The sequence below is a fragment of the Acinonyx jubatus genome, chromosome C1 (assembly GCF_027475565.1).
Source record: "Acinonyx jubatus isolate Ajub_Pintada_27869175 chromosome C1, VMU_Ajub_asm_v1.0, whole genome shotgun sequence".
Lineage (NCBI taxonomy): Eukaryota > Metazoa > Chordata > Mammalia > Carnivora > Felidae > Acinonyx > Acinonyx jubatus.
In genome coordinates, this window is record NC_069381.1 from 123,985,365 (window position 1) to 124,012,987 (window position 27,623).

A 27,623-nucleotide genomic window follows, 5' to 3' on the forward strand; every position below is an offset into this window, starting at 1 on the left:
AATTTACCTTCTTAAAAGCATCGTTCCCTTTACCCCAGATTCTTTGGCGCCTTAGGACCATTCCCACCCTCCCCGTGTGTTGAGGCACAGCAAAGGGCAGCTGTGTGCTCCTGTGGTGGGGGGCCCATGTCGGGGGGGGGGGTGGCAGGGGTGGTAGCGGGCACTCAGGTGGGCAGTGCCACGGGCCTTGAAAGCCTTGCTGGCACCGGAGGATGGGAACTTAGCAGAGTCCACCACCTCCTCCAATGCCAAGGTGGGACAGACCTGGGAAGCATTTTGCTGTCATGCCCAAGTATTAACAGGACAAGAGCAGGATAATCGATGCCAAAGGAGATGGTGATACCCCTTCTACTGTAGTTGCTGTCATAACCTTGACGTCCTTAAGCTAACGGCCGTTTGCATCTGTGTCCCCAAACAGCTCCTGGTACCATTTTCTACTGTTCACTTCTGGGGTGACGTAGTGCAGGATTCTACAAATAAGGTGTCGCTGTCCAAGTGTACTGTACCGGCATAGAGAACACTGCTTTGTTTTCCACTGTTGTAGAGAAAACTAGGGAGAACTTTATTTTTCAATAAACTTTTGTTGTGTGACAGGTGGCAGTGGTTTTTGGGGGTCGGTGGGGGGGGGGGGGTGCCGGGTCACCGATGGAACAAATCCAGCTGTATCCTCCAGTGCCGGCATCCACTGAGGACATCCCACCATCTGCAAACACCCTGTGGAAAATACTGAGAAGGTATGTTTAAGGGGTGGGGAGGGAAGGGTTTTACTATGGAGTGTTCTATCACATCCCCCAATACTGATGTCAGAGCACGCCCCCTGCTTTACATTCACCTACAAGGGAACAGAATTGGCAAGAGGATTCATGGGCTTTGTTTTCTTTTTGAGATGCCCTGGAAACAACAAAGGTCACGGCCAGCCTTTCTGCAGCCGGCGGTATTCCTGGCTACTGCCTGGAACGCAGACACCATGCAGTTCTCATCATGCATCTATGGGACTCAGGTCCCCAAAAGTGCCAGCAAAAACTTGAATGCTTAAGTTTGGGGGGGGTACTACATCATAGCTTCCCCTCCCTGAGCTTCCACAATGTAGATGAGCTACAGCGAGAAAACGTGCAAAAAAGAAACCTATCGAATCTTGCATTTCCCAGACCCACTCATACAGTCGACCCTTTTTCCCATGTGACATTTTAACATCCCATAGAACCTCCTCAAAATGCTGTTGGAGGAAGGAAGCTACGCGGGAAGCGTCAGATTGACTCAAGGTCAGTGACCCCTCAGAACGAACCACCTCCCCTCATTCGGCCTGAGACAGCCCCATGGGAGATGGGGCATGGCGGGCAGGGGTGAGGGCTGGGAAGCACAACCCGGCAGTCCCAGGCACCCCCACATGCATGTGCAACCACCCTACCTCACAGGGTCTGCAGAGCCCATTAGGACCGTCCTTCAGGGTCTCCCCACTCACCACCCCCAGGCACAAGTGACTCCTTCCACATCATCCTTCACACCGGAGTACCTTGCCAACACGGTGACGCTCCAAGATAACCTCCCCGTACCATACAAAACAGGTAAAGGTCTTTATTGGTCAGACACTGTTGCTTGGACAAGCTGCAGTGCCAGAGGTACAGAATGTTGTGTGTCGGGGGAACATTTTTACAGAATCTATACCTAACGTTACATCAACAGAGAACATCTTGTTCCTTACAGAGGGGCAAGCCATCTCTAACAGACTGTAATGTACCATTACCACTTAACACAGCATATAGATATATGCATAAATGGATAGATTATATAATTATTTATTACAAATAAACTGTAGTTTCACATCTCTCAAAAATGGATCCTGTTTTTACATGTATGTTCAGGTTCTGAATGTACAAGAAAGGGTCATGTGCTTAGTTCAACCATGCAAAGCTCATACGTGTATCACTAAGTACTTTTAAAAATAGAATGGTCTCCTTTTGAACTCTGTTTAGATTGGGGATTAGTAAAACAGTATGAAACTAATGAAATACCTTGATAGAAATTAGGAAGTGAGCTATACTGATGGTTCTGGGTATGTGAAGGGGTGAGGGACAGAAGGTACGGTCTTCCCTTAAAATCTGCCAGGAGATACGAGAGTCTGGAAGTGGAGGTGGGTCTGGGCAGGTGCTATCCAGATCAGGCTTCAAGCACCACAGAGGAGCTTTCTGCCACGTAGAGATTGTATCCTACCCACAAAAACATTTTTACTCCAGGAAGTAAAAAAGGTCAGTTCTCACTGGAGGTGGGGAAGCCTGTCCTCACCCCTGTGCGTGTTGTCCTAACATATTTGACAGGGGCAGTGGAGCAAGGGGGAGCAGTGTGGACCGACCAGCTGGGCAGACCTTGTTCCCAGGAACACAAAAACCTCCTAAAAAGTAACTGGACGTTCAGTTAAATATTGGCACCATCTGCCTGCGTGGAAACCTGGTCCTCTTGACTGTCTTCCTGCGGATGCCGAGCAGCCCGCTCTGGCCCCGCTGGCCGCTGTCACTCAAACATCTCGTAGTGGCGGGTCTGCCTCACCCTCGGCACCATGTCAATGAGGAGTCTGCAAAAAGCAAACACGCAGGTCACCCCAACAGCCCTGGAGCTTAAGCACTTGGGGAAGCAAACAGAAGGCTTTTTTAAAGCTATAAATCACATACAGTAACATTCAACCTTTTTATAAGCAATTCAGTGTGTTTTGGTATATTCATAGATTACACAAACCCTAATTAGCCACTGTCGAATTCCAGAACATTTCTATAGCCCCATCCCCCCTGCAGTCAGGCCCCAGTGGTCCCCTCCTCTGGAACCTGCTCATGTACTCTTGGTCTTTACGCTTGGGCCTATTCTGGACATTTCGTATGTGTGGAATCACATATGTGATCACATAACGTGGCCTTCCGTGACTGGCTGCTGACACCATGTCTTTGAGGTTCCCCCATGTTTTGGCATGGGGCAATACTTCGTTCTTTCTGGGGCTGAGGAATACCATGCGGCTCTACCATACTCATCCACTCACAGACTTTTGGGTTGTGCCTACTATCGATAACTTTGCTGTGATGGTTGATGTGTAAGTCACTGCGTGTTTTCATGGCTCCAGAGTAGACGGCAAGAAGTGGGAACTCCGATGCTGAACATTTGCAGGAACAACTCCTGTTTGACATTGAAACCAGCAATGGGTGATGCTCTAGTGTCTCCTCATCTTGGCCAACGCTTATGGCCGATCTTTATTATAGCTATCCTCACGGGAGCCAGGAAGTGTGTCAACAATTAGAAACACAACCTTTTAGAAACCGTTCTCTCAAAGCCCGGCTCTAGCCCAGATGTGTGAACACCGAGTCAGTGATGGCTGGGCAGCATTTCTTCAATGAGAGGACTTATGGTGGGTTTATCCTCACAAGTGGTCCTTTTGCACTGACAAGTCCCTTTTGTAAAAAGTTTCCTTAGGTGGGGTCTGTCCGGGTGGTGCTGCTGGGCCCTGCCCCCTAAGCATTCCACAGAAGCAGGCAGCAGGAGGTGCTTACCCAGTGTGTCATTACAGAGAAAGGGAAGGACACACATCCTCAAGCACAAAGAGTGAAGAGGAAGACCATGGAGCAAGCTGTCAAGACCAGATAGAAGTAAGCCTCTGACAAGTGGCCTAGGCTTTAACTCCTAAAAGCCCTTGGCTCCTTTCTGTGCCATCCACAAAAACCTCTGACCCCCTGCTGGGGGCTTTTCCAGTCACCTAATCTCTCCCAGGCTCAGGAGTGTCACAGGTGCAAGGGGTGACTGTCAGGAGTGAAAAATATGGCACTCCTGGCCACTGGGAGAGCAAAGACAAAAGGAGAACTTACTTGACCCCGTAGGCAAAAATGGTGAGGCCGATGAGGACACCTATGCTGCCGTCCAGGTACCAGACGGCCGCGTTATGCTTGAACACCTCCGCGCTCAGAAGGATGGAGAAGCCCATCACGCCACCCACGAGGGAGTTAAACCCTGGAGAGACAGCAAAGAGAGGCTGACAGCAGTGCCAAGTAAACTTTCTTAGCCACCAATGAAACCACCCAAGGCCAGGCGTGCCTCCACATCCCGGAGCATGTGCTGCAAGGAACGTTGCCCAGAAGCACTCGAGAGTGACAGCCACCACCTCAGACACCCACATGGTGCCTTGGCAAGTGTCCAGGCCCCACCAGGTGCCGAGGCCCATGTGACACGTTTGTCGTCACTGTCCCACACATGAGAATGCAGACCTCAGGAGGAGCAGGGGCTTCTATCCCTGTTGAACTTGTACGGTCCAAGACAGCATCTGCACACAGGAGACACTCAAATCCTTGGTGGCTCAAATGTCTGCTGGACCAAAGACCAACCTGGAATCTTCTGCATCGTATCAAGTCAGATTTTTATCCCACTTAACCAGCAAGAGAGCTAAGCTGAACAGAGTGAGGTTCAACCCGTTGACCGAAGGTTACACAGATTGAGAAAGGCAGGGCTGGGACTCTACCTGAAGCCATGTCCTTTCCCTCCAGAGCCTCACATCAGCTGGGGATTTTCACTCTCCAAGAAAGGAAATGCAAAGTCTAGAATTTGTGACAGGGTTGCAGAGATGGCAATCAGAACTGGCGCTAACAGATACTGACCAGAGTCTCCTTTCACAGATGGTGCCTCATTTGATCCCCACTTCATTTGACCTGTGAATTTTCAAAAGCCACATGGGAATGAACAGCTTGGAGTGGCCGCCGGGGGTCACACCTGTCTCAGCCTGACAGTAACCCTGAGAGAAGCTCTAGGCCCACGCACCTCCCCCACAACAGGCGCCCCTGCGTGTCTGGGGCAGCTCCACCTGCTCAACTCAAAAGCGTTGGCATCAGGTTCAAGCACGAAGATCGAGACTGAACCACCTCATGTGCATACACAGGGGGCCATACATGTGGAGAGAGGTTCTAGATAAAGAGCAGGGGAGAGAGGAGCTAAGCAACGCCTACATCCAACCCCTTTCTCAGGACCCAGGGAGTGGACTTGGGCAGGCCACTCCCCAGTGATGGGAACAGCTGGACCTAGCAGGCAAGGAATGATGGTCACTGCATGGGACCCTCCCTCTCTCCCCTCAAGTCTGCCTTCTCCCCACTCCAGCTCTCTGCTGCTGCCATGACCACGGACTGCTTAGAGCACGTTGGTCCAGACAATACTACATCATTTTCCCAACACCAACCCACCACCCACTGTCCACAGCTGCTGTCCCTGCATAGGGCCAACTTCATCTCTGTCCCCGCTCCTGAAGCATCCTTCCTGGGAGAAACCTCACATCCCCCTTCTCAGACTCCTTCCTGAATCCCATGCCACCTCCACCACAACCTCAGCTCTGCTGCCCTTCACACAACTCCTGGAAGAGCTGTCTCCCTGCCACGGCTCCTGCTCCAGTCACCCTTCCTCCTCCGGCTCCACCGTGGCGAGGTCATCAGTGACGAGGCTGCCACCTGCCAGGGATAACCTGTGCTCTGCTTCACAGGGCTGGCTCTCCTCTCTGCCCTCCACCCATCCCTTCCCCATCCTGCTGCTGGATCCTTCTCCTCTCCCCTGGGGGCGCCCCTTTCCCCGGTGCAGTTGTGGGAACCCCTCCTCTGCCTGTGTCCTCCCCACATGCTCTCTTTGTTCTGAGCTGGAAACCCACCCCTAAGCATCTCCAACTGAATGTGGTTGAAGCGAAAATCTCAATTTTTGCACCCAAACACCTGGCACTCTTGCTACCTTCTCTGTATATGGTGCCACCATCCACCTAGTCCAAAAATCTAGGACCCCATCCTTAACATCGCTCATACCCAAAATATCAAGTCTGACCAGTCAAGTGATTCTTTCCAGCTGTTACCTCCCAAAGTCTACCTCTCACCACCCCTGCACACCTGCCCCTTGACTGCACCCCTGCAATAGCCTTTCAGCATCTTCCCTGCTTCCCTCCTCCCCACACAGCAGCTGAAGGCCTCCAGTCGAAAAGCTGCCCAATTCTGAATAGCATCCAAACTCTGCAAGGCTGACATGAGCAACCCCAGCCACCTCTCCCCCATCACACACATGGACCTCCCAGTGCGTTGTGCTCCAACCACACTAACACCTGCATCAGCTAACCCTGGCATCCCCCAGAGCCTCTAGACTCATCACCGTCAGCCTGTACCCCTCTTTCTGGGGTGTCTCATGCTGCCTCCTTCCCAGCCTGAACTCTCAGTGCCTGAAAGTGATTCCTCCGTACCCATCCCTCTTCTCCTACCTTCTCATTTGTGCTGTTATCATCCTTCTGCAGAGCTCTTCCCTTCCGAAGATGGTATTTGTACTGTTTTTCTTGTTACAGACATAAGCTTAAGGACAGGGGTTTTCTCTCTTGATATATTCCAAGTCCCAGAACAGAGGCTGAAGTGATTACTGCATTAATTAATGAGTTAATAGATGGAGGAGAGGAGGGTAGGAAGGCATGGAACATGGCCTGGGCTGTGCCAAGAGGGCTCCTACTTAGCAGCAGCTGGACTCAGCTGTCCTGAGAGAGGAAGACATCCCAGGCAGGGCCTGTGGTTAGAGTGCTGGAGAGACGCCCCCGCTCCCCACCTGAGAGGGGAGGTTGGGAACTCAGGCAGAGATTTTGTTCCCGCAAGGCAGAGGGATAGTCAGAGGCTCCCTGGAGACTCCGCTTCCCCACTCCCTTCCAAGCTTGCTCAAGGGTCATGCCTGGAGAATGCTGCCAACTCAATTTCACCTGAATAAAGGTGATGGGGACTGCAAAAGGCAAACACCTCCACCTTCCTCCCATCCGGGGGCCACATCCTCCAAAGGCCAGGCCAGGGAACTATGAGGACACAGAGGCCAGGACTTGCTAGGAGCCTGGAGCTAGGGAGGGCTCTGCCTGCACTCCCATGTCTAGCCAGGCCATCCCTGCCTGCCACCCACAGTGAGCATCTCCACCCTTCACCAGAGGTCTCCTCTGATGGCCAGCCAGCCCAAGAGCTAGCTCTAGGTGCCCTAGAGAGAGCAGGCCCCACCCCATTTTGCCTCCTGGCTTCCCCACGTCAGTGTGGCCCCTGTGTGGTTGTTATCTATGGCTTCTCTGTGCTCACCTACCTCTAGACCATGAAGAAATGGGCTCACCATCCTTTCCATCTCCACTGTCCATGCAGCGCCTGTAGCAGACACTTCTAAACCCTATGTTTTAAAAGCATCACGGCCCACCTGTAGCCCTTTGTCACGGCAGTGGGAAGCTTTGTGCCAGCTGAGTCCATCCCGGGCCCTGGCATGTGGAGCACCCGGGCCCTCCCTCCCTCTTTGGTTAGCCCATGATGTTGCCCTCTGCAGTCACATCCTCAGTGGTGCCTCCACCCCTCAAGAAGTAGGCAAACAGCAGGTCCGGAGAAGCAGAATTTCCTTCCTGTCCACTGATCCATCAAGATCCCATTTCCCCTTCCTATTATGAGAAGCACGCATTGACGCTCTTGCCTCCAGCTGTCCCTTGAATCTTCCTGTCCTTTTTAATACAAGGACACAGGCTACCTGGGCTGCAGTTAACATCTTGTGCTTTCTCAAAGTTGGGGGAATTTTGTTTCAGGGTGGCTAGAAGAAAGGGGGAGACAGGGAAGAGCTGACCACTGCCCCAGGGCACACTGGATTCATTTGCTCCCCGCTCCATCTTTATCAGGGGCACAGGTGAGCCCCTGGAGCCCTCAGAGAAGCAGGTGGAGCTCAGAGAAGATGCAGAGAACAGTTAGAGTCCCCCAGTCAGCCACTAGGTGTCCGCTCAGCTCCACCAAGTCACCTTGCTCTGCAGGGGCCCAACCCACGCAAGCAGCTAGTACACAGCTAGTGAATTCACTGAGTCTCCCCTCACACCTTCTGGGAGCAGCTTCTGACTTGCTTGGCTCTGCTCACCTTTGCTTAGGGCGGAGCCTGACGCAGTTCAGCCCCACCTCCGTAAGCCTGCGCAAGAACACTGGGACAAGCACCAGGGACTAGGGGACAGTCCCCCCTTTGTCCTGCCACATCCTTCTGAATTGAGAGCCTTTGCAGCCAATCATTTCACATGAATCCGGAGCTCACAGTAATGCTGGCCAGGTGCATGCAGCACACAAGGCCCGGTGGTCACTCACTGCTGGGTCCCCCCACCCAGGCTCACAGCTTGTTCCTGACCCCTTGGTTAAAACCAGAGGTGTTGTGAAGCGTAAGTGCTATTATCACATTAAGAATGCAAAATAACATCAGAGGCTTTAAGTAGAGGCTCTGGGGCAGCTGGGTGGCTTAGTCAGTTGAGTGTCTGACCAGCTCAGGCCATGGTTCTTGAGTTTGAGCCCCACGTCGGACTCTGTGCTGACAGCTCAGAGCCTGCTTTAGGTTCTGTGTCTCCCTCTCCCTCTGCCACTCCCCTGCTCGCTGTCTCTATCTTTAAAAAAATATTAAGAAGCTCTGACCTTAATGACTAGGTAAGAATCTGCATAATTAAACACATTAATTTTATGCAGAAAATTCTAATTAAAGTTTTTCATGTGTTTGAAAGCCATCATAGCCTCTTGGTGTTCTAGATCTTGAGGGAATGAGGACAGTTGGCCCAGACCCAACTCAGGTTTCCATCTGTCCCTGCTGGCCCCTAGCTCGGAACCTCCCCCAGGCACCTTTCCACAATCTTCCTCTGTTTGATTTGTACTATTAACTTGCTGCACAAAGTCATTCTACCTTAATGTTTATTTTGAGAGAGAGGGAGACACAGATTCTGAAGCAGGCTCCAGGCTCTGAGCTGTCAGCACAGAGCCTGATACAGGGATCGAACCCACAAACCGTGAAATCATGACCTGAGCTGAAGTTGGACACTTAACCAACTGAGCCACCCAGGTGCCCCCTTAAATAACACAAAGCCAACTTCAGCCTAGTGCTGACAGGAACAATCTCATGTTGACTGAATATTCAAAGCAAGAAAACCAAATAAGATTTATTGCACTGTGTGGCAAGAGTGGGAAATTCCAGAATTTGCCCATACTCTGTTGTCCCCCTTTTCCTAAAGATCTGCTCTCTGGCTGTAAGGACACAACCCAGCAACAAAGGATCTGGTGGAGTCAGCCCGACCCAGTTGACACACAGCTCCAACGTGGGAAGGGCCACCACTCCAGGTGACAGAGGAGGCCTGCCCACCCTTCCTGCACCAGAACTTAGTTCCCTCTTGGGAGAGAAGCTCCGGGCTTGCCCCCAGCCTTTGGCCAGACCATGGGAGGGGCACTCCCAGGCAGCCACAAAGGATGCCCTCCAGAACCAGCCCCTCGGAAAAGCCCCTGACAGTAAAGATAGGCATGGCTCCTGAACCCCACTCTGCCCCTGCCTCCCAAAGGGATGGAAGAACAGAAAGGAGATAGTTACACACAGTTCCCTAAGATCTGCTAATCAATGAATGAGCAAAACTGGGACCCCAGATGATCCAGTTAGCAGGAGGCTGTAATTACTGCTGCACAGTCGGCTGGTGCTCCCACCAAGCAAGGGACTGTAGAGCTCGCGGACCCCCCAGGGGCCACTTATGGGTAACAGGCTTGGGATGGGGAACTGGCCACTCTGCACTTTGCAACAGTGCTCTCTGTCCTTCTGTGTGTGTCTCTCATCAACCCCATGGACAAGTCAACTCGGAGCCCAGCCCATTTTACAAATACTATCACCATTTCAATTCCCCCCATCCTCCAGCCCTCTGCCCTCCTCTGTCCCCAGCTGCTGCCACCCCCTTGGCTCCCCAGAGACTTCTCCCTGCTGCAGATCTCCTTCCCTTCACTCTGTCCTCCACCCTGACAGCCAGAGGGCTCTTTAGAAAACATCCATCATGTCACCTCCTCTGATAAATATTTAACAAAACATCTAGAATCCTACTGTGGATCTGAGGTCCTGCAGGATCTGCCCTGTGCCCCTTCCCCCTGCACCCTTCAGGTACCCCAGGCTCTCTCCCCATACCATCCCCTCTGCCCAGGAATGCCCCGCCCCCAACTTCTACCTGTTGGTGGAACAGTTATCACTCAAACTGTCCACTTCTCTTTGCCATGACCCCTCCCTGGTGCAAGACTGCTTGTGTGTAGTTGGTTTTGTGTGTAAAAATTAAAGAGTCAGAAGTGAAAATTTTAAAAAACATACTTATGGGGGCACCTGGGTGGCTCAGTTGGTCAAGCATCTGACTCCTGCTTCCAGCTCAGGTTATGGTCTCATGGTTCCTGAGTTCGAGCACCTCATTGGGCTCTGTGCTGACAGTGCAGAGTCTGCTTGGGATTCTTTCTCTGCCCTTCCCCTGCTTGCTTGCAAAATAAATAAAAATAAACTTAAAAAAAAAACAACATACTTATCATTGTGGTCTTCTTGATACACCTTATAAAATGGTGGGAGTTTAGAAGGACAATGAAGCCTAAACAGAAACTCAGTATCTGGAATATCTAACTTTCAGTAAAACTATCACTCAAGGCAGAGGGCCCCTTATTCTGAGAAGAAGGAGTCAAGCTCCAGGATCATGGTGAGGGGATGGGAGGGCGGGTCTGACTGCTGGGTCCACACTCAGGCTTCTGGGGAAACACTGCCTGTCTCTCCACTGCAGTCAAGTAAACAGATAAAATGCTGATGCTCTGCAAGCCAGGGGGCTTTGTGACTTAGGGGCCCAGCTCAAGACTGGAAGAAGAGCCCCAGGTGAGGACGTACCACTGGGAGCCTGGAAAGCTGTGCTGACCGGCCCAGCCTGCCCCACACCTGCCTCCTTTGCCCCTCATTTTCCAGGTAAAGAGACACAGAGAAGGAGGCACAGAACCGCCACTGGAGAAGCCAGGGTCCAGCCAGGTCCAGTCAGGCCTCTGCCCTGTTTGGGCCTACAGGGCCCTGTCAGAGTGGTGTCCCTCAGAGAAACATAAAGGAACCTCAAAGGTGGCTGGAGAACCCACACCCAAACCCCTGCCTGATGCCCATACAGCCTTTAGCTCTCAGCCAAGCACACCCTGTACTGTTCATCCTGGAGTAGAGAAAGACTCTGTGTCTACACAAGGCATTTTCTTTCTCAGGTTACAAAACACCAGACCACAAAGATCACAGAGAAAGACCACTCCTGCTCAGATTCTGGGTGTGCCCCCAGAGAGAGAAGGACACCCATATGGGCCAGGGTCTTATGGGACCATATACTAGGCTCAGCTTAATGCAAACCGCCTATAAAGCCACAGTGTCTCAGTGGGTGACAGAGACCTCAGAAGACTGGTCCAGGCTGTGGCCTCAGACATTCTCATGTGACTGAACCACAAGTTCTTCAGATCTGGCTCTGGGAGAAAGCAATCCATGTATCTCAGAGAGGTTATCTAATTTTCAACTCCACTTCTGGGAGCCAGGACCCTTCACAACAATGGGACAGAAACCTGAAAGAGGTGATTCTGATCCTGTGTTAGGAGGTGGTTTCCACAGCTAACGTGGCACTTAGCACAGTACCAGGCACAAAAGAACTCTGTAAAACCCAGGTGGTCCCTTGCTACTGCAGCATCATGTTCTAACAGCAGCAAACACAGGGCCTGATGTGGGCCGAAACCTGCCCGCCCCCAGCCTGCCCTGGGATTCACCTGGGAGCTTGAGACGCCAGGTTGGGCCACCTGGGTTGCACACACAGCGTCCCTCACATTGCTGAACACAGAACAGCAAAGAGGAGGGCTTAGTGCCAGTCGCTGATCCTTCTGCTATTTTAAACCGCTTTTACTGCTTAAAAAGCTTGGGTTTCATATGGGCAAACGGCCTCTGCAGCCCAGGAGAAAGGTGGCACGTTCCAAGTCCAGAAGCAAACACCAGGCCCTGCAGGAAGTGGCACTTGAGGAAGACTGGAAAGCTGGTGGTCAAAATGTCATGTAGGAGCGCTAGACACAACAAGGTCCATCTTCCCTGGTGTGACGTGGGATCCTGGCCCCTTGGACTGGCCATGGAGGCAGCACCAAATCTCAGTGTGCATCGAACGGGCTGGGGCGCTGGTGTAATTATGACTTCCTGGGGTCTGGCTCTGGAATCTGTATTTTTAACAAACACCACAGACTGGGAAGCCCCAATCTACCCTGTTAAGAGGTCCGAGTGGAGGTGACTCATGAAGTTTATTAAATTCCCAGGGTACCAGATATCTGCCCTAATATAGGAACTCTGAGAGTCATTAAACAGCCTGGGGAGGGGAGGATGGTGAGGAATAGATTCCAAATTGTTGAGCTCTTGTACAGGACAAGCAACTGAATAGTATCTTCCCTCACTGGGAGCTCAGCCCCCAAAAATCAGGCACACTGGCCTTACTCACCATCTGTTATGAGTGCTCTGCTGGTCAGAACCTTCCCCAGCATAAACTTCAACACAGCCAAGATGCTGCAAAGGATCCCACTTAAAATGGAGACGCTGAATAGGAAGTCATCCTAGAAGAGAAAAGTTCCAGATTTCAACAGTTCACCTCCTGCTAGAGCAGATTATCTGCAAACCACTTGCCTTAAAGATCAGCTTTGTTCCCAGAACAAATAATCAGGTGAGTATGCTGCCACCAGGTGGGAGTATGTTGCTTATTCTCATACCTCAGTTACCTGTGTCACTGGGAATTGGAAAAGATGATCAAAAACAATCCAGATTTATATTTCCTTAGACATTAAGTATTTCTTTTCCTTCAGGATATTCCCCTTCATGCTATTCTGCCAAAGTGTTTGGCAATCACTGATCAATAAAAGAATTGGTCAAAATGCTAAAATCAGCATGTGCTATGTGGGGTTTTTCACAAATAATTCAAAAAGCAGCTGGAGAATAAGGAAACATGTAAGTACACCACTGGACTAAGAACACTTCAACACAGAGCCGACTGAATTTACCACAGGGTCAATTATGGCTGAAGCTACCTAGAACCATGTTTTAGCCTTAAATTCACACAATGCAATTAGAAGTTCAAATATAGCCGTCAAGGTGGGGAAAAGGCATCTAAAAATATAGTCTACTATTGACGTTATCTTAGCACTTCCTATAAGTTTTTACCTTCGCTTTGCAAGCAAATGAATGAGTCACACACACAAAGGCAGGCACCACTATCTCATGACATTACGGTCCACTGAGCTCCTCAGCCTGGAGCTCCCATGCGTCACTGCCATGAGACTCAGCCTCCAGACTCTCTCCAATATTAAAATGCAACTTCCAGCAGAAATGTGATAAAGCATTACACATACACAAAGAAATAGGATTCCTTAAGCATCTTATTATCTAAATTCACTAACCTAGCAACAAAAAGCTGGGAAGAAGGAAGACAGCCTGTTTTCCCAGTTTTGAAACTAAATAAAGTCATTTGAAAAGTCACCTCCCTGGAAACATGATATCTGCAAGGCATGAAAGCATCTCCCCCACAATACTAATCGACAGTGGTTGATTTTAACTTAGGTGCCCAGATCCTTTGCGAATACTTCTGGGAGGTGCAGCTTAATTCCCTCCTCCCTGAGTGTGGGCTGGGCTCATGATGGGTATCTAACAAATAGGGCATGAAAAGGGGAAAACAGTAACCTTTCAGTGGAGAAGCCTGGCATTAATAAACCCATTAATAAGTTATGCCAATACCATGTGCTTCCTGATGTGACATGATGAGAACACGTCTTAGTGTTCTACCCAAAAATCCATAACCTCAGCTGAATCTTGAAAAACACCAAACAAACTGAGGGACAGTCTACAAAATGCCTGACAACTACTCTTCACACATGTCAAGGTCTTGAAAGACAAAGAACAACCGAGAGAAACTAATTGGAGACTAGGGAGAGAAGGAAGACTAAATCCAACATGGTATCCTGGATGGGATCCCTGAAAAGAAAAAGGATATTAAGTGGAAAAGCTGGGGAAAATGGAATGGAGCCTGGAATTTTGTTAACAGTTTCGGTAATCTCATAGTTTGGGCAAATGTGCCCTAGTAATCCATGTGAGATATTAACCTCTAGGGAGGCTGGATGAAGGGTATACAGGAACTCTCTGTAATATCTTTGTGACTCTTCTATATATCTAAAGTTATTTCAAATTTTAAGTTTCTTTAAAATAATCACCTCACTGAATTATTATTATTTTACCTCCTCAAATTATCAAACTTGGCCTCTTGGCAGATCCCAAGTCCCTCCTGTGGATGAGGTGACAAAGCAGGGTCAACAGGGGATGAGGATAAGGGTGGGGCAAGGATCTCCAAATCCCATCACCCTTTGTGCAGGGACTCATTCTAATCATGGGTGTTGGCACCCACAGGACATAATGCAACTGTGATTAAGGAATCACATATCAACGTAGACCCAGCTGCTGACAGGCTTCAGAAAGCCTAAGTTGGGAGAATGACACAGTCAAGCACACTGAGACCCCAAATTCAGAGGCTGAATTCTCACTTTGTTCTCCTCATACCTGAAGCCTTTCTGATTCCATTCAATCTCTCTGTTGACAAAGCCCTCACCTCTAAATTCCCAGAAGGAGAGAAAGTCTGCATTCACCCCATCTGAGTCCCAAAGACCTGGGGTGCTCCCCCCAGGTGCATCTTTAGAAGAGCCACTATGGCTTTGGCAGTCCTCTCCTGGGTCTGCTAAGCCCAGGGGGCTCACTGCTGAACAGGGGCTTGGCTGAAGGGCAGTGATGCACCAGCAGACCTTTGCTCAAATCTGGACTCTACTGCTTACTGGGGAAACAAGCCCGAACTCTCAAATCTCAATTTTCTCTTCCATGGGGTAGCAGATAATGTGCAATAAAAGGTAGCAATTGGTGTTAAAGGGCCCAAGCACATTATCCATACACTAAATGATTCCACCAAACAGCCACACTAAGTGCTAATGATGAGCCCCAAACTATGCTAAGCATTGCTGTAAAAGAAACGTAGGGAACTTGTTACCCAGAAAAAAAGTATGCACAATGAAATGTAAATAAATAGAAGAAAAACTATTAGTGGGACCCACAGTGGCTTGTCAAAGCTTCTGCTACAGATCACCCGTGTCTCTGAGGCTAGGCCAGTAGGGGTCAAATGCAGTTCCAGTCCATCTTCCAGTACCAGTTGTCCTTGCTCTGCTTTGCTCTGCGCCCACATTTCCTTCCTTCCAGGCAGCCCTGCTGACTTCAAGGACAACAGCCTGACAGATGCTTTTTCTGCAGCCCCCAACCACCCTGCAAAGTCTCATCCCTGCAATAAAACCCTATTCTGTACTATTTAGAGTGGTTCCAGTTCTCTGATTGAACCCGAAATACTACTTCAGAAGGATGCTTCAAAGTGTTTAAAACAGTGCCTGGCTGCTGAAGAAGGTCATCAAGAAGACGTACTGCCAGGTGACCTGCAAGCTGGACCAGGCAACTGGAAGCTCCCCACCCCCCACTCTGTCCTTAGAATGTGAGTTCCACTTGCCTTCCCCACTGCCAGAAGCTGTCCCAAGGATACAGCCTTGAAACAGAAATGTGGTGTTGGGGCTGTCTGGATGGGGTATGTGTCTGAACCCAGTTAAAACCTCTATATATAAACGTTTGAGATCTGGTGTACAGGTTTATGGAAATCTGCTTATCTTGTGGCCACCCAAGACAAGCCTCATATGTAAGTTCACTTGCTAATAAAACCTGCCACCTACCAATCTGAAGTGGTCTTCCTCTTTCTTCTATCTCTCCCTGCCCTCAATGCATGGGGGCCAGTTTCAGATTACACCTGGGAAGCCCTGAGGAGTTTGTGAACTAACAGCTGGTGAGCCAGCCAGGAATGAGGCATCTGCAGGGTAAATCCTAAATTGGCCATCAACTTCTATGTGGGGAGAGATGGCCCATATATTAGATGCTTGTGGACCACTATGTGAGAGCGGAGGTGGCCCAGAAATACCAGTTGTTTCAATGCACTCATCTGAGGAACCGCACAAAGGACACCGAGCAAAGAGAAACAAATGGTGCCACAGTGTGCTGGCCTCAACTGTGGGCAGTTCGGCTGGACACTGATGGCCAACTAGAGGCTGGAGTTCAGGTTGGAGTTGAAGGAACAGCTGAGGTTAGAGAAGGACATGCAGTGGTCCGACATTCTGCTGGCTTCAGGGCTGGCCAACAAGGTGGGAGAGCAGGATAAACAGCCGGAGACCTTAGTATGCCCTTTGGCAAAGCTAGGAGGGTGCAAGGACCTTGGGTGAAGATCTAGGCTCTTGTGACAAAGCCTTGTTAGGATGCTAAGTGGTGGAATCTCTGGTAAAGTGAGGAGAATGAAGAGGAGGATGTGGTGGTAACTGGTGAGGAAACAGACCAAAGAGCCCCATGCCATCAACCTTTAATAGAAAGGAAAATTTTAAATGGCAATTAAAACACTCCTAGGAGAAAACGTGCATTCCTTCTCAGTCCCTTTAAGTTGTAAATCTTATCTTGCCTTTGAAATGTAAGCACCCCAGGAGATAACCACAAGAATCCTCACAGAAACTGAGGAGGAAAAGGGGGAAAGAGGATTTTTAAGTACAGACTGCTAGAGGAATTTCTTTGTCCCAAATCTAGTCATCAGCCTCCATCAGGTTTCAGAATGAAAGTGATGGGGTCTCTATTTATATCTGTATGTTTATGTATGTCTATGGATCTATGTTATGTGTGTGTGTTGTTTTTATACCTCCAGAGGGTACTGACAAAATTATTCTGTAAAGGAGCCCTATTTAACTAGCTTCAAGAAAAATAAGCTTTAATAACAAACATGAACTAAATAACATAGAACTAAATAACATAAAACTAAAACATAGTTTTCTTTCATCTGCTAAAAGGACAGTTTTCTTGCACTATTGGTCTTCTTTTGATGAGATTATGAAGTTTTTATTTACCTTTTAAGTAATCTATCCAGGGAAAAAAAAAAAGATTGTTTTGTCAAAATAATTTCCTGTGCTTCATGTTATCTCTATCATGTCTTTGATTACTTAACAAAACTGCGTTTCTGACAAAAAGGGAGTGTGTTTTTTACAACTGTGTAACTTTCTGTATTTGCCTTTGAAGTCTTTGTCACTTTGGTTAAATAGATAACTAAATATTATTTCACCGTGACCTGTGATCCTATTTAATCAAGTGTTTTTAAACCTTTGGGTATTTTTTACAAGCTTCCCCAAAATCAAATTCTCAATGAAATCTTAACTATGAAAAAACTTTGGAATATTCCAGAGGGTCCCCAGAATATTTCAAAAGATACATGTTCTTGAATGAAATCTGGCCATTTGTAGCAACGTGGATGGAACTGGAGAGTGTTATGCTAAGTGAAATAAGTCAGCAGAGAAAGACAGACACCATGTTTTCACACCTATGTAAATCCTGAGAAACTCCACAGAAGACCAGGAGGGGAGGGGAGGGAGGGAGGCAAACCTTAAGAGACTCTTAAATACTGAGAACAAACTGAGGGTTGATGGGGGGAAACGGGGAGGGGAAAGTGGGTGATGGGCATTGAGGAGGGCACCTGTTTGGATGAGCACTGGGTGTTGTATGGAAACCAATTTGACAATAAATTTTATTAAAAAAAAATGTATGTTCTCCTTATGAAAGGAAGATGTTGAACTAATTAGGCTTATTTGGTATGTTAAATTTCTTGGGAAGCATCGTCAAATATGAATGCTGCTAAACTTCCTTTAGGCATATTTGTTTGAAATTTCTAAAAATCTGGTATGTCCTGGTAAAACACTGTCAGTCATAATTTCAAAATGTATGTCATAAAAATAACCACATTCTCTTAATTATGTTTTAATGAATTCTCTTCAAATCTTTAACCTTGGACATTTTGAAGTCTTTTGTCATTTTCAGATTTTATTCTGATGCTTTGACAAAAAGTGTTCCTTCAAAAGTACTTCATCATCAAGGAGATTCATGGAAAAGATTCTGACTAATAACGGTTTCCGATAACTAAGAAACATTTTCCCTCATGTGGAAGGGACAATAATGAACTTTTCAAGTACTCCCCCAAGGCTACCTGCATAGCCCCACAATATGTCATGGGATGGTAACTTAAGACCTGTCCCTGTGTCTCCTTTCCCCCTATCGGTAAAACAGGCCCATAACACTGATGATCTAACGTTAACATGTGAAGACTGCCTTTGCTGCAGGCACTGTGCAGGCTTCACTGGAGTATCTGCAAGGGGGAAAATGGGCAGTGAACCCACAGAAAACTCAAGGCCAAGGTGCCGCAATAAGGTTCAAGGAGTTGTTTGGTCAAGTAAGATTCTCATTGTCTCAGAAGCTGTGACTGATAAGACACCAGCCTGTTCATCCCCTAGGAGTGTGAAAGAGATACAAGCCTTGGTAGGGATCTGGAGTTTTTAGATGATTTATATTCCCCACCTGGCACAGTGCCCCTCTCTCTCATGCCACCTGGTAAAGAAAGGGCACATATGGGACTGGAGATGAGAGCAGCAAGTCATGTTTGAGAAGGCAAGAATATTAATGACACAGATGAAAGCTCTGGGCATCTCCCATCGAGAGCTACCATTTGACTAAGATGTGTCTATGACTCCAGAAGGTATGAGTCATACCACAACATGTGGCAGAGACAACAAAGGAGAAAGTGCCCCTAGGATTTTGGGTCCCAGATCTGGAAGGGGACAATCCCTGATATACCCCCACAGAGCAATTGCTCCTAGCACTGTGTATAGCATTCCTCCAGATGGAGCCTCTCCAGAAGGAATCAACTGCAACAGCCACTTGGCTGCCCAGAGCTATCCGTGAAACCTAGCTATTAACCCTTGGCACTGACAGTTGGGCTGTCCTAAAGAAATTAACCTATGGCTTAGACAGTGAGAAACCAAGGGATGGATGAATCATAAGTAGACCCTTGTGGGATCAGTATGTATGGAGGGGCATTAGGTCTGCCTGCAAGAGCCTAAGGCAGTCCTTGCTATTTTCTACATCCTGGCTAATAAGGCATTGGATACCTCTGACAATCAAGAAGCTGATGCCCTAAAAAATAAAAAAAAAAAAAAGAAGCTGATGCCCTATCCCAGAACGAGCCCCAAAAATGGACCCTTCAATAGATACCAAAAGAACACTGGTACATAGAGAGTGGCCAACACAATGTCATGAGATGGCATATTGCCAAGGATGCCAAACGACACTTGAAACACAGTGACTTGGATATTGCTGTAACAGCGTGTTATGTGTATTCTAAACACCCAAGGCAACTGCCAAAGGAGTCCAAGGCCAACTACCACAGCTCTCAACCGGTGAGGGTGGCAAATTGATTAAACGGGTCCCCTCCCTCTGAGTGAGGGTTCTAAATATGCCCTGGTTTGGGCAGACACTGAACCTGCCCTAAGCTTTCCCATGTCACTGTGCAAATCAGATTTCAAAAGCTAAGTACCATGTATGGACACCCTTGTTGAACAGACAGTGATCAGGAGGGGTCACATTTCAAACGTCATAACAAGCAAGACCAGGCAAAAGAACATGACACTGAATGCAGGTTCCACCTCCCCTATAACCCATAAGTAGCAGGGTTGGTATAAAGGAAAATAGAGTATTAAAGCAGCAGACTAAATTACTAACAAGTAAAACCACCACAACCGGGTGGACTAAAGTACTGTCTCAGGTCTTAATACATTTAAATGAGCAATCAGGAGGGTCTGTAACGCCATATGCCAGACCAGGGACCCCTGCCGAGGCCCCCAATACCATAAAGGTATGGAAGCTGCCGTAAAGAGCCACTGCCCTGACTCTCACTGTGGATCAACACCAAGAGAACACCAAGCCCTCTCACGTCAGGGAAAAGGAGTTACCTACTGGAATTTGCAGTGGGATGTCTGCCAAGGCGGGTGAGTTACTTCAAACCCTGGGGTAAGGTGGAATTAATCTCCACCGAGATCCTGTTGCCCTGATGCATGCACCACTGAAAGAGGGGCAAAGATGGGGGTCTGGTGTGTCACATCTCGCCCCCAATCCATCATCCTCATACCTGACAGTGCTGCGTCCCCCAGCAAACACATAGGGCATACACCACCAGGTCAAGTTTCTAAAGCTGCCAACCTCCCCATCCTCAAAGCTAGGTGGGCATTTTTTTCTTTCCCACTGGTACAATCATTTGACTGCCATCTTTGTTCCTTCTACTGGCCTGGGGATAAGTTATAGCCACCCAGCAATCCTTAAATGATAGCCAAAAGTCCTGTCCTTATTGAAATGTCGGTAATGAGAAAGCTATCCTCCAAAATTGGATAGCCTTGGACATTATTACTGCACGATTATCTGAACAGAAGGTTCTCTGTTCGTATCTGATGAGTCTGCTAGTGTGTCATCTTTATTAAATCACATGATGGTACAAGTGAATACCGAGTGATGTGATCCCCAGCCTAGGGGACTTACTAAATTGTTTGAATCATGGGGCTCTTGGTGGAAAAAGCTGTCACCTGATTATGGGAATCACTGTCTTACTTGTTTTTTCTCTTGCACATGCCTGCATGGTTGCTGTGGCATCTGCCAAAGAGCTGCCAAATGAGCCACTTCCAAGCCAATGAGCCCCCTTGCTTGACCAATCAGAGAGAACGGTGGAACAGGGGCATGTAAGATTGTAAAAGCCGGTCATGAGGGCTGAAATGTTGGAGGAGGTCATCAAGAACACATGACCACCTGTAAACTGGCCTGTAAACTGGACCTGAACACTTGGAGGTTCCCCACCCCCTCCTCTGTCCTTGGAATGTGAGTTCCACTTGTCTCCGCCACCCCACCCTCCCATTCCTAAAAGGTGCTCCAGGGATACAGCCTTGAGACAGAAATGAGGTGTTGAGGCTGTCTGGACAACGTATGTGACTGAATGCAGTTATAACCTCTATATAAACTTTTAAGATTCTGGCAAGCAGAAATTACTCGTCTTGCAGCTGCCCAAGACAAGCCTTTTAAGTCCCCTTGCTTATCACACCTGCCACCTACCTATCTGGAGTGGGCTGTCTCTCTTTGGTTTGTCTCTGCCCTCCACTTATGGGGGACGGTTTCAGATTACACCCGGGAAGCTTCCAAGGAGACTGCAAACTAATGCTGTCACAGAGTAAATGCTATATTTAAATGCGGAGAAGCCAATATGTAAAACTCAGGCTTTTCCTGCCCGTGGATTATTTCTACCAACCACCCTCTGCTTCCAGGATCAGCTCTGAAGGAAAAACCGCTTTCCTAAAGTCTGGGAGAACACAGATTGTGGCCATCTCAAAGCCTCCTCCAGAACTAGGAGGTTTTGTTCACCACTGCTGCACTGATCTGCCTCAGAAAAAAGTAAACCCTAGGACCTAGGCTAGCATAGACCTGCCAAACTCCCTTTCCCAAAACCAGCTTTCAACATCCTAGAAATCCTCTGTAATTTCCCCACCCAAGCCCACCTGGCTCTCCTCTCTCCACATAATGTCACAGAGAAGTAGTCATCAGCTTGCTTGACACATCAGTCCCTGTTATGGACTGTCTGTGTTCCCCCAAAATGTGTATGTTGAGCCCCTAACCCCAATGCAATGGTTGTGAGATGAGGCCTTTGGGAGGTAATTAGAGTTAGATGAGGCCATGAAAATGAGGCCCTCATGATGGGATCTGTCCCCTTCTAAAAAGAGGAGGACATCTCTCTTGCTCTACCTGCATGCACTGAGGAAGGGCCAGGTGAGCCCCTTGTGAGAAGGCAAGCTGTTTGTCATCTAAGGAGAGATCCCTCACCAAACTCTGCTCCTGTTGGCACCTTGACCTTGGAGTTCCAGACTCCGGAATCATGAGAAATAAATTCCTGTTGTTCAAGCCCCCAAATCTATGGTATTTTGTTACAGCATCTCCCACGCTGACTGAGAAAGTCCTGAATGTATATAAAAAGGAGTTTCTGAGAGGATCCCTTCCCAAAGGTCAGGAAGCCAGAGCAGATATGGCTAATGATGAGAAACTGCAACCCGCACAGGTATGTGCCGCCACTGACTTCTTTCAAAGCATAGCCATACCAGTCATGTCGCATTTAATTCTCATAGCCCAGCCACGTGGGAATCTGACGTGGAGAAACAGATGCACAGAGGCTAAATGACTTGCTCAGGGTCACTCAGCTAATGGCGGGACCTGGATTTGTTCCCAGCTGTAACATGTACCAGAGTGTCTCCTCTATGGTCTCGTCAATCTCTCTCATGTTTTACTGAACTGTGGACTCTGTTAAACAGGGTGATAGCCTTCTCCTGGTTAGGTATTCAGTTTTCACTGTTAAAGGCAGTGGGCCCCATGGTTTCTCACAGCTGAATCTTTATTTAATTAATAGAAGATCAGGGCAAAAAGGTTAAAAAAAAATAGCTACTCACTCAGAAGCCATGGACAAAAATATATTAAAGGTAAATGATACCTGGATTATGTCCATGCTGGCAAGCCTCTTTATGACCTTGTCATGCTGCAAGCCTTTTATAACCATCTCAAAGCCACAAAAAATTGATATACTTTACTACACAAAAAGTAAAACATATGCAGGGGATATGTTATATACAAATACACAGTAGGAAAAAAATATTATCACAAAGGGTTAACCTCCCTAATATATAAACAGTTCTTAGAAATCTCTAAAAAAAAAAAGCCCAAAAAACTAACAGAAAAGTGGGCAAAGGACAATTAGAAACAACAATTAATTTTAAACCTATGAAAGATAAACTTACTCCTAAAAGCAACAAAACCAAATCTACACTGAGATATTTTTACCTAACCAAAAATATTAACAACTTTTGCTGCTTGAAAGACACTATTGAGAAAATGAAGGAAAAAATATTTGCAAACATATTTGTTAAAGGACTTGTATCCAGAATATATTAAGAATTTCTACAACTCCCTAAGAAAACAGATGACTCAGTTTTTTCTTAAATGAGCAAAAGATATGGATAAACATTACACCAAACAAGATATATGATTAGCCAATAAGCACATGAAAAGATAGCCAAGATCATCAGTCAACACGGAAATGTAAATTGAAACCATTGAGATATGACTACATACACACGCATTAGAAGCAGTAAAATTAAAAAGAGGTAATACCCTCAATGGTGAAGATGTGGGGTGAATAGAATTCTCATATGCTGCTGGTAAGAATATATATCACTTTGTATAAACAGACTGGCCATTCCTTATAAATGGAGACTTACCATAGGACTCAGAAATTCATTGGTATTTACCAAGAGAAACAAAAACTTATGTCCACACAAAAGCCTATACACCAGTGTCCTAAGCTACTATTTTCGTAGTGTCAAAAAACTGAAAGCAACTCAGATGTCCAACAACTGGTGAATGGATAAACTGGGATGTGTGCCTACAATGGCATACTAGTCAGCAGTGAAAATGAACTAACACATTCAGCAAGAACATGGCTGCACTGCAAAAGCATTATGCTAAGTGAAAGAAAGCAGGCATGAGGGACTAAATTTATTATTTCACTTCTATCACATTCTAGAAAAGGAAAACTATGCTGACAGAAAGCAGTTCAATGGTTAAGGAGGGGGGTAATTAATAACCTTAGAAATGCATAATGGAACTTTTGGAATGACAAAAATATTCTATATTTTCATGGTGTTGGTAGTTCTGTGACTTATATGCATCAAAACCCATCAAATCCTATGGGTGAATTTTACTGTATGTACATTATATTTCAATACAACTATATTTTTTTAAAAAGCAATTCATCAGGGCATCTGGGTGGCTCAGTCTCTTGATCATCTGACTTGATTTCGGCTCGGGTCATAATCTCACGGTTTCATGAGTTCAAGCCCTGCATTAGGATCTGCACTGACAATGTGGAGCCTGCTTGGGATTCTCTCTCCCCCTCTTTCTCTCTGCTCCTCCTGTGCTCATGCCATGTCTCTCTCAAAATAAATAAATAAACTTTAGACAAATTTTAAACATTAAAAAAATTAAAAAGCAATTTATCTCAGGGATCCTTTTAGGTGATCCTTACTAATATTTACATAATTTAGCTTATGAAGATTATCATAATGTACATAATGTTCATTATCATAATGTGAGTCTAAAGACAGAGATCAAAGCACAGTCATTATGAAGATTAAATCAGAGGCTTAGAGAGGTCAGTAGTAGAACATGGGCCCAAAGGGTCTGACTTCCAGTCTCATGAATTTCCGAATGATGTATTTGCACTGTCTGAATGAGTCAACACTCCTTTTTATAGACTTATCTCAAGTGTTTCCTCCTCTAGTAAGTGTTTCCTGACAACTCACATTCTAAGAACTAACACTTGTACTCCACGCCCCTCCCTCTGGACCAGGTTCACATGGGTTCCGTGACACGGCCTTGCACTTACTTCCGACAGTCTCTCCCTCCTACAAGCTCACTAAGAGGAGAGATCCTTTCTCATCTACCTCAGTATCTACTCCAATGTAAGAAAAACTTTTTGTGATATGACCCCAGACCAATCAGAATGACTAGTATCAAAACCACAAGAAAGTAAATGCTGGTGAGGATGTAAAGAAAAAGAATCCTCATGCACTGTTGGTGGGAATGTAAACTGGTGCAGCCACCATGGAAAATAGTACAGAAGTTCCCCCCCACCCCAGATGAAAAATAGAACTACCATATGATCGAGTACTTCTACTACTGGGCATTTACCCAAAGAAAACAAAAACACTAACTTAAAAAGAGACATGCTCCCCATGTTTATTTCAGCACGATTTACAATAGCCAAGGTATGGAAGCAACACAAATGTCCATCAACAGACGGGTGGCCAAAGAAGGTGGTATATATACTGGACTATAATGGAATATTACTCAACCATAAAAAATAATGAAATTGTTCCATTTGCAACAATACATATGAACGTAGAGGGGGGCATTATGTTAAGTGAAATAAGGCAAAGAAATACAAGTACTATATGATTTCACTTACATGTGAAATCTACAAAATAAATGATCAAACCAACAATAACAAAAAGAAACCAATTCATAAATACAGAAAACAAATTGGTGGCTGCCAGCTGGGAGAGGGATGGGGAGAAATGGGCCAAATAGGTAAAGGGGATTAAGAGGTACAAACTTCCAGTTATAAAATAAATAAGTCATAAGAATGAAAAGATCAGCATATGGAATATAGTCACTAATATCGTAATAATTTTGTATGGTGACAGATGGTAACTACACTTACTGTGATGAGTATTTGTAATATATTTAATTGTTGAATCACTATTTTGTACACCTGAAATTATTATATACGGAGTACACTTCAATTAAAAATTTAAATTTTTTTTTAACGTTTATTCATTTTTTGATAGAGAGAGACAGAGCGTGAGCAGGGGAGGGGAGCAGGGCAGAGCAGCAGAGAGAGAGGGAGATGCAGAATCTGAAGCAGGCTCCAGGCTTGGAACTGACAGCACAGAGCCCAACATGGGGCTAGAACTCACGGACCGTGAGATCATGACCTGAACTGAAGTCGGGTGCTTAACCGACTGAGCCACCCAGGCACTCCCATTCAATTAAAAATTCTTAAAAACATACTGTAGTATACAGAGGGATGTCAAAATCATAATCAGCAGTCTTTTACAAGCTATTTTATGGAAGACACAGAAATGTTTATCCACATAGCCACTGCATCTCAACCCTCAGGGAAAGCCAAGAGCGTGGTGTTAAAAACCTAACTTAGGAAAGGCATTTTGGGGGTGGAGGGGATGCATAAAGAGGCTAGGCTGACTGCTTCTCTAATGGTCAAACAGGATGCTGGGATGTACCTTGGAGTGGGAAGATGTACCACCCAGGGAGTGTTCTTGAGCACCAGCTGTTTACCTGGACTGTTGGAGGGAAGCAGGATGTCGGTGAGAACAAGGCTGAAATTCTGGGAGGCCTGACCCTCACACTCACACTCCAAGATATCAGACAGACATGGGATGGACCTGAACATATCCCTCTGTTCCCTGCCAGCCAGGACTGTGGGACATAGAGGCTTGATGGCAAGAACACTCCCCATGCCCATCACCACGGTTGCTGAGCTCCTCTTGCCCATGATCTCCCAACCCAAACTTCAGGACAGCTTAGCAGAAGCTACCTTAGCCTGCTTTCAACACAGACTCTGTCTTTCAGACCACATGTGACAAAGGCCAATAGTCCATCGGCCTATTAGAATAAATAAATAGATAGTTTTTCCAAGAGCTAGTAATGCCTCTGTAATTTTCCTACTTCCTTGATGTCCAAATGTGAAAAGCAATGCTTTAACTCAATGGAATAAATCTCTTCAGGATGAATTCCAAGAATCTGACAGACTTCAGTGATACAAAAAGCTTTCCACCCCACTCATTAGTCTACACCAAGACTAATCCCGTCTTATCTAAGAGACTGAGTCATTGAGACACGCCCCAGCATCACCACAGCCAACCCCCCAAATCTGGACCACCACCCGACAAGGGAGAGCACACGGTATAACATACTTTTAAAATGAAAGAGCATTAAAGCTGGAAGAGGACTTAAAGACCATCTGATCTGGGCTGCAGATGGGAAAACTGAGGCTAGGAAAGAGCAGATGATTCCCCCCAAAGACATCAGAGAAATAGTAGCAGAGTTCGGTGTTCCCAGCCATGCTCCACCTCTCCTGGGGCAGCCTGACACTACCAAACCCCTTCTAATTCTCTAAGCCCAGGTTGGAATGTGGTGAAAGCCACAGGATTAGTTTTAGGATTCAAAGGCAATTAGGGGAGGCAATAAATCCTGATCTGGGGGAAGACCTTTGTCAGATGTGTGATAGTTATCACATATCAGCTCAGGAGAACTTGGTCTGCCGGATCTGGACTTTGGGTAGCTCTTCTCTAGGAGAACACAGGGACCCTGCACTGCCTTACACTGCCTGCTGACCTGGCAGATGAGAGCCACCACAACCTGATGTGCACTGATAAGAGGAAGATCTTTTCCACCTCTTCCCAGCCAGCCAAACTAAACCAAACCAAGTGGATGAAGCGGACTCCTCTGCCCTTACCTTTACCACTCTCCCCTTTTCTCACTTTGCTCCAGTCTCTGCCCTTCTCCTCTAGCACATGGAACATGCTCCTACCTCAGGACTTTTGCTCACGCTGCGCTCCCTCATTCCCTCACTTGCATCATACTTGTGCTCAAATATCACCTGCTCAGTGAGGTGATCCCTCCCCATCCCCTGATCTTTTTTTTAAAAATAGTATTTTTCACATTTAAACATATGTGTGGCCATTTAAATTTATAAGTAACAAAAGTGAAAACTCAGTTCCTCATTTGACTAGCCACATTTCAAATGCTCAGTAGCCACATATGGCTCTTGGTTATCATGTTGGAGAGTGCAGATTTAGAACATTTCCATCATCACAGAAAGCTTTCTTGGATAGTACTGATTTGGAAACAAGCAGGTTATTGTCTCTGAACTGGGATAAAGCTAGGCTAGGAGGTGGTCGAGACAAGTGCAGGAGAGGTGCCGATAAACATTACGACCTGGCAAATGGTCAAAGGAAGCAGTTAGGCAAGGCAATCAGCCTTGAGTTCAGCAAACAAACACAGAGCTAACATTCATCACAGCTGACTAACACCCAGCCTCAAAGGGGCATCTAGGGATTAGTTTTGTTTGTTTTAAATATGATATACCTTTTTATTGAGGTGTAATTAACATACAATAAAAGGCGCAGCTTTTAGACATTTGATTTGACGCATTATGTCAATAGTAACACCCATTTAACCACTCACAAAACAAAATATAGAACATTTCC

At 46.8% G+C, this 27,623-nt stretch overlaps 1 protein-coding gene across 3 annotated transcripts in view; it reads right to left on the reverse strand.

Annotated features, from left to right (window-relative positions):
- Positions 1-1,550: 1,550 nt before the first annotated feature.
- TMEM163 (transmembrane protein 163) overlaps positions 1,551-27,623 on the reverse strand; it is a 236,469-nt gene continuing 210,396 nt past the window's right edge. The window contains exons 6-9 of one of the 3 annotated variants that reach the window (XM_053214968.1): positions 12,275-12,386; positions 4,626-4,676; positions 3,843-3,984; positions 1,551-2,569 (exon numbers count right to left, since the gene is read on the reverse strand). In XM_053214968.1, the coding sequence (XP_053070943.1) occupies positions 2,509-2,569; positions 3,843-3,984; positions 4,626-4,676; positions 12,275-12,386 (366 nt within the window). In that variant the 3' untranslated portion in view covers positions 1,551-2,508. Of the gene's footprint in view, positions 2,570-3,842; positions 3,985-4,625; positions 4,677-12,274; positions 12,387-27,623 lie in introns of those variants that run through there. The other 2 variants (XM_027055913.2, XR_008295295.1) reach the window with 2 other exon arrangements.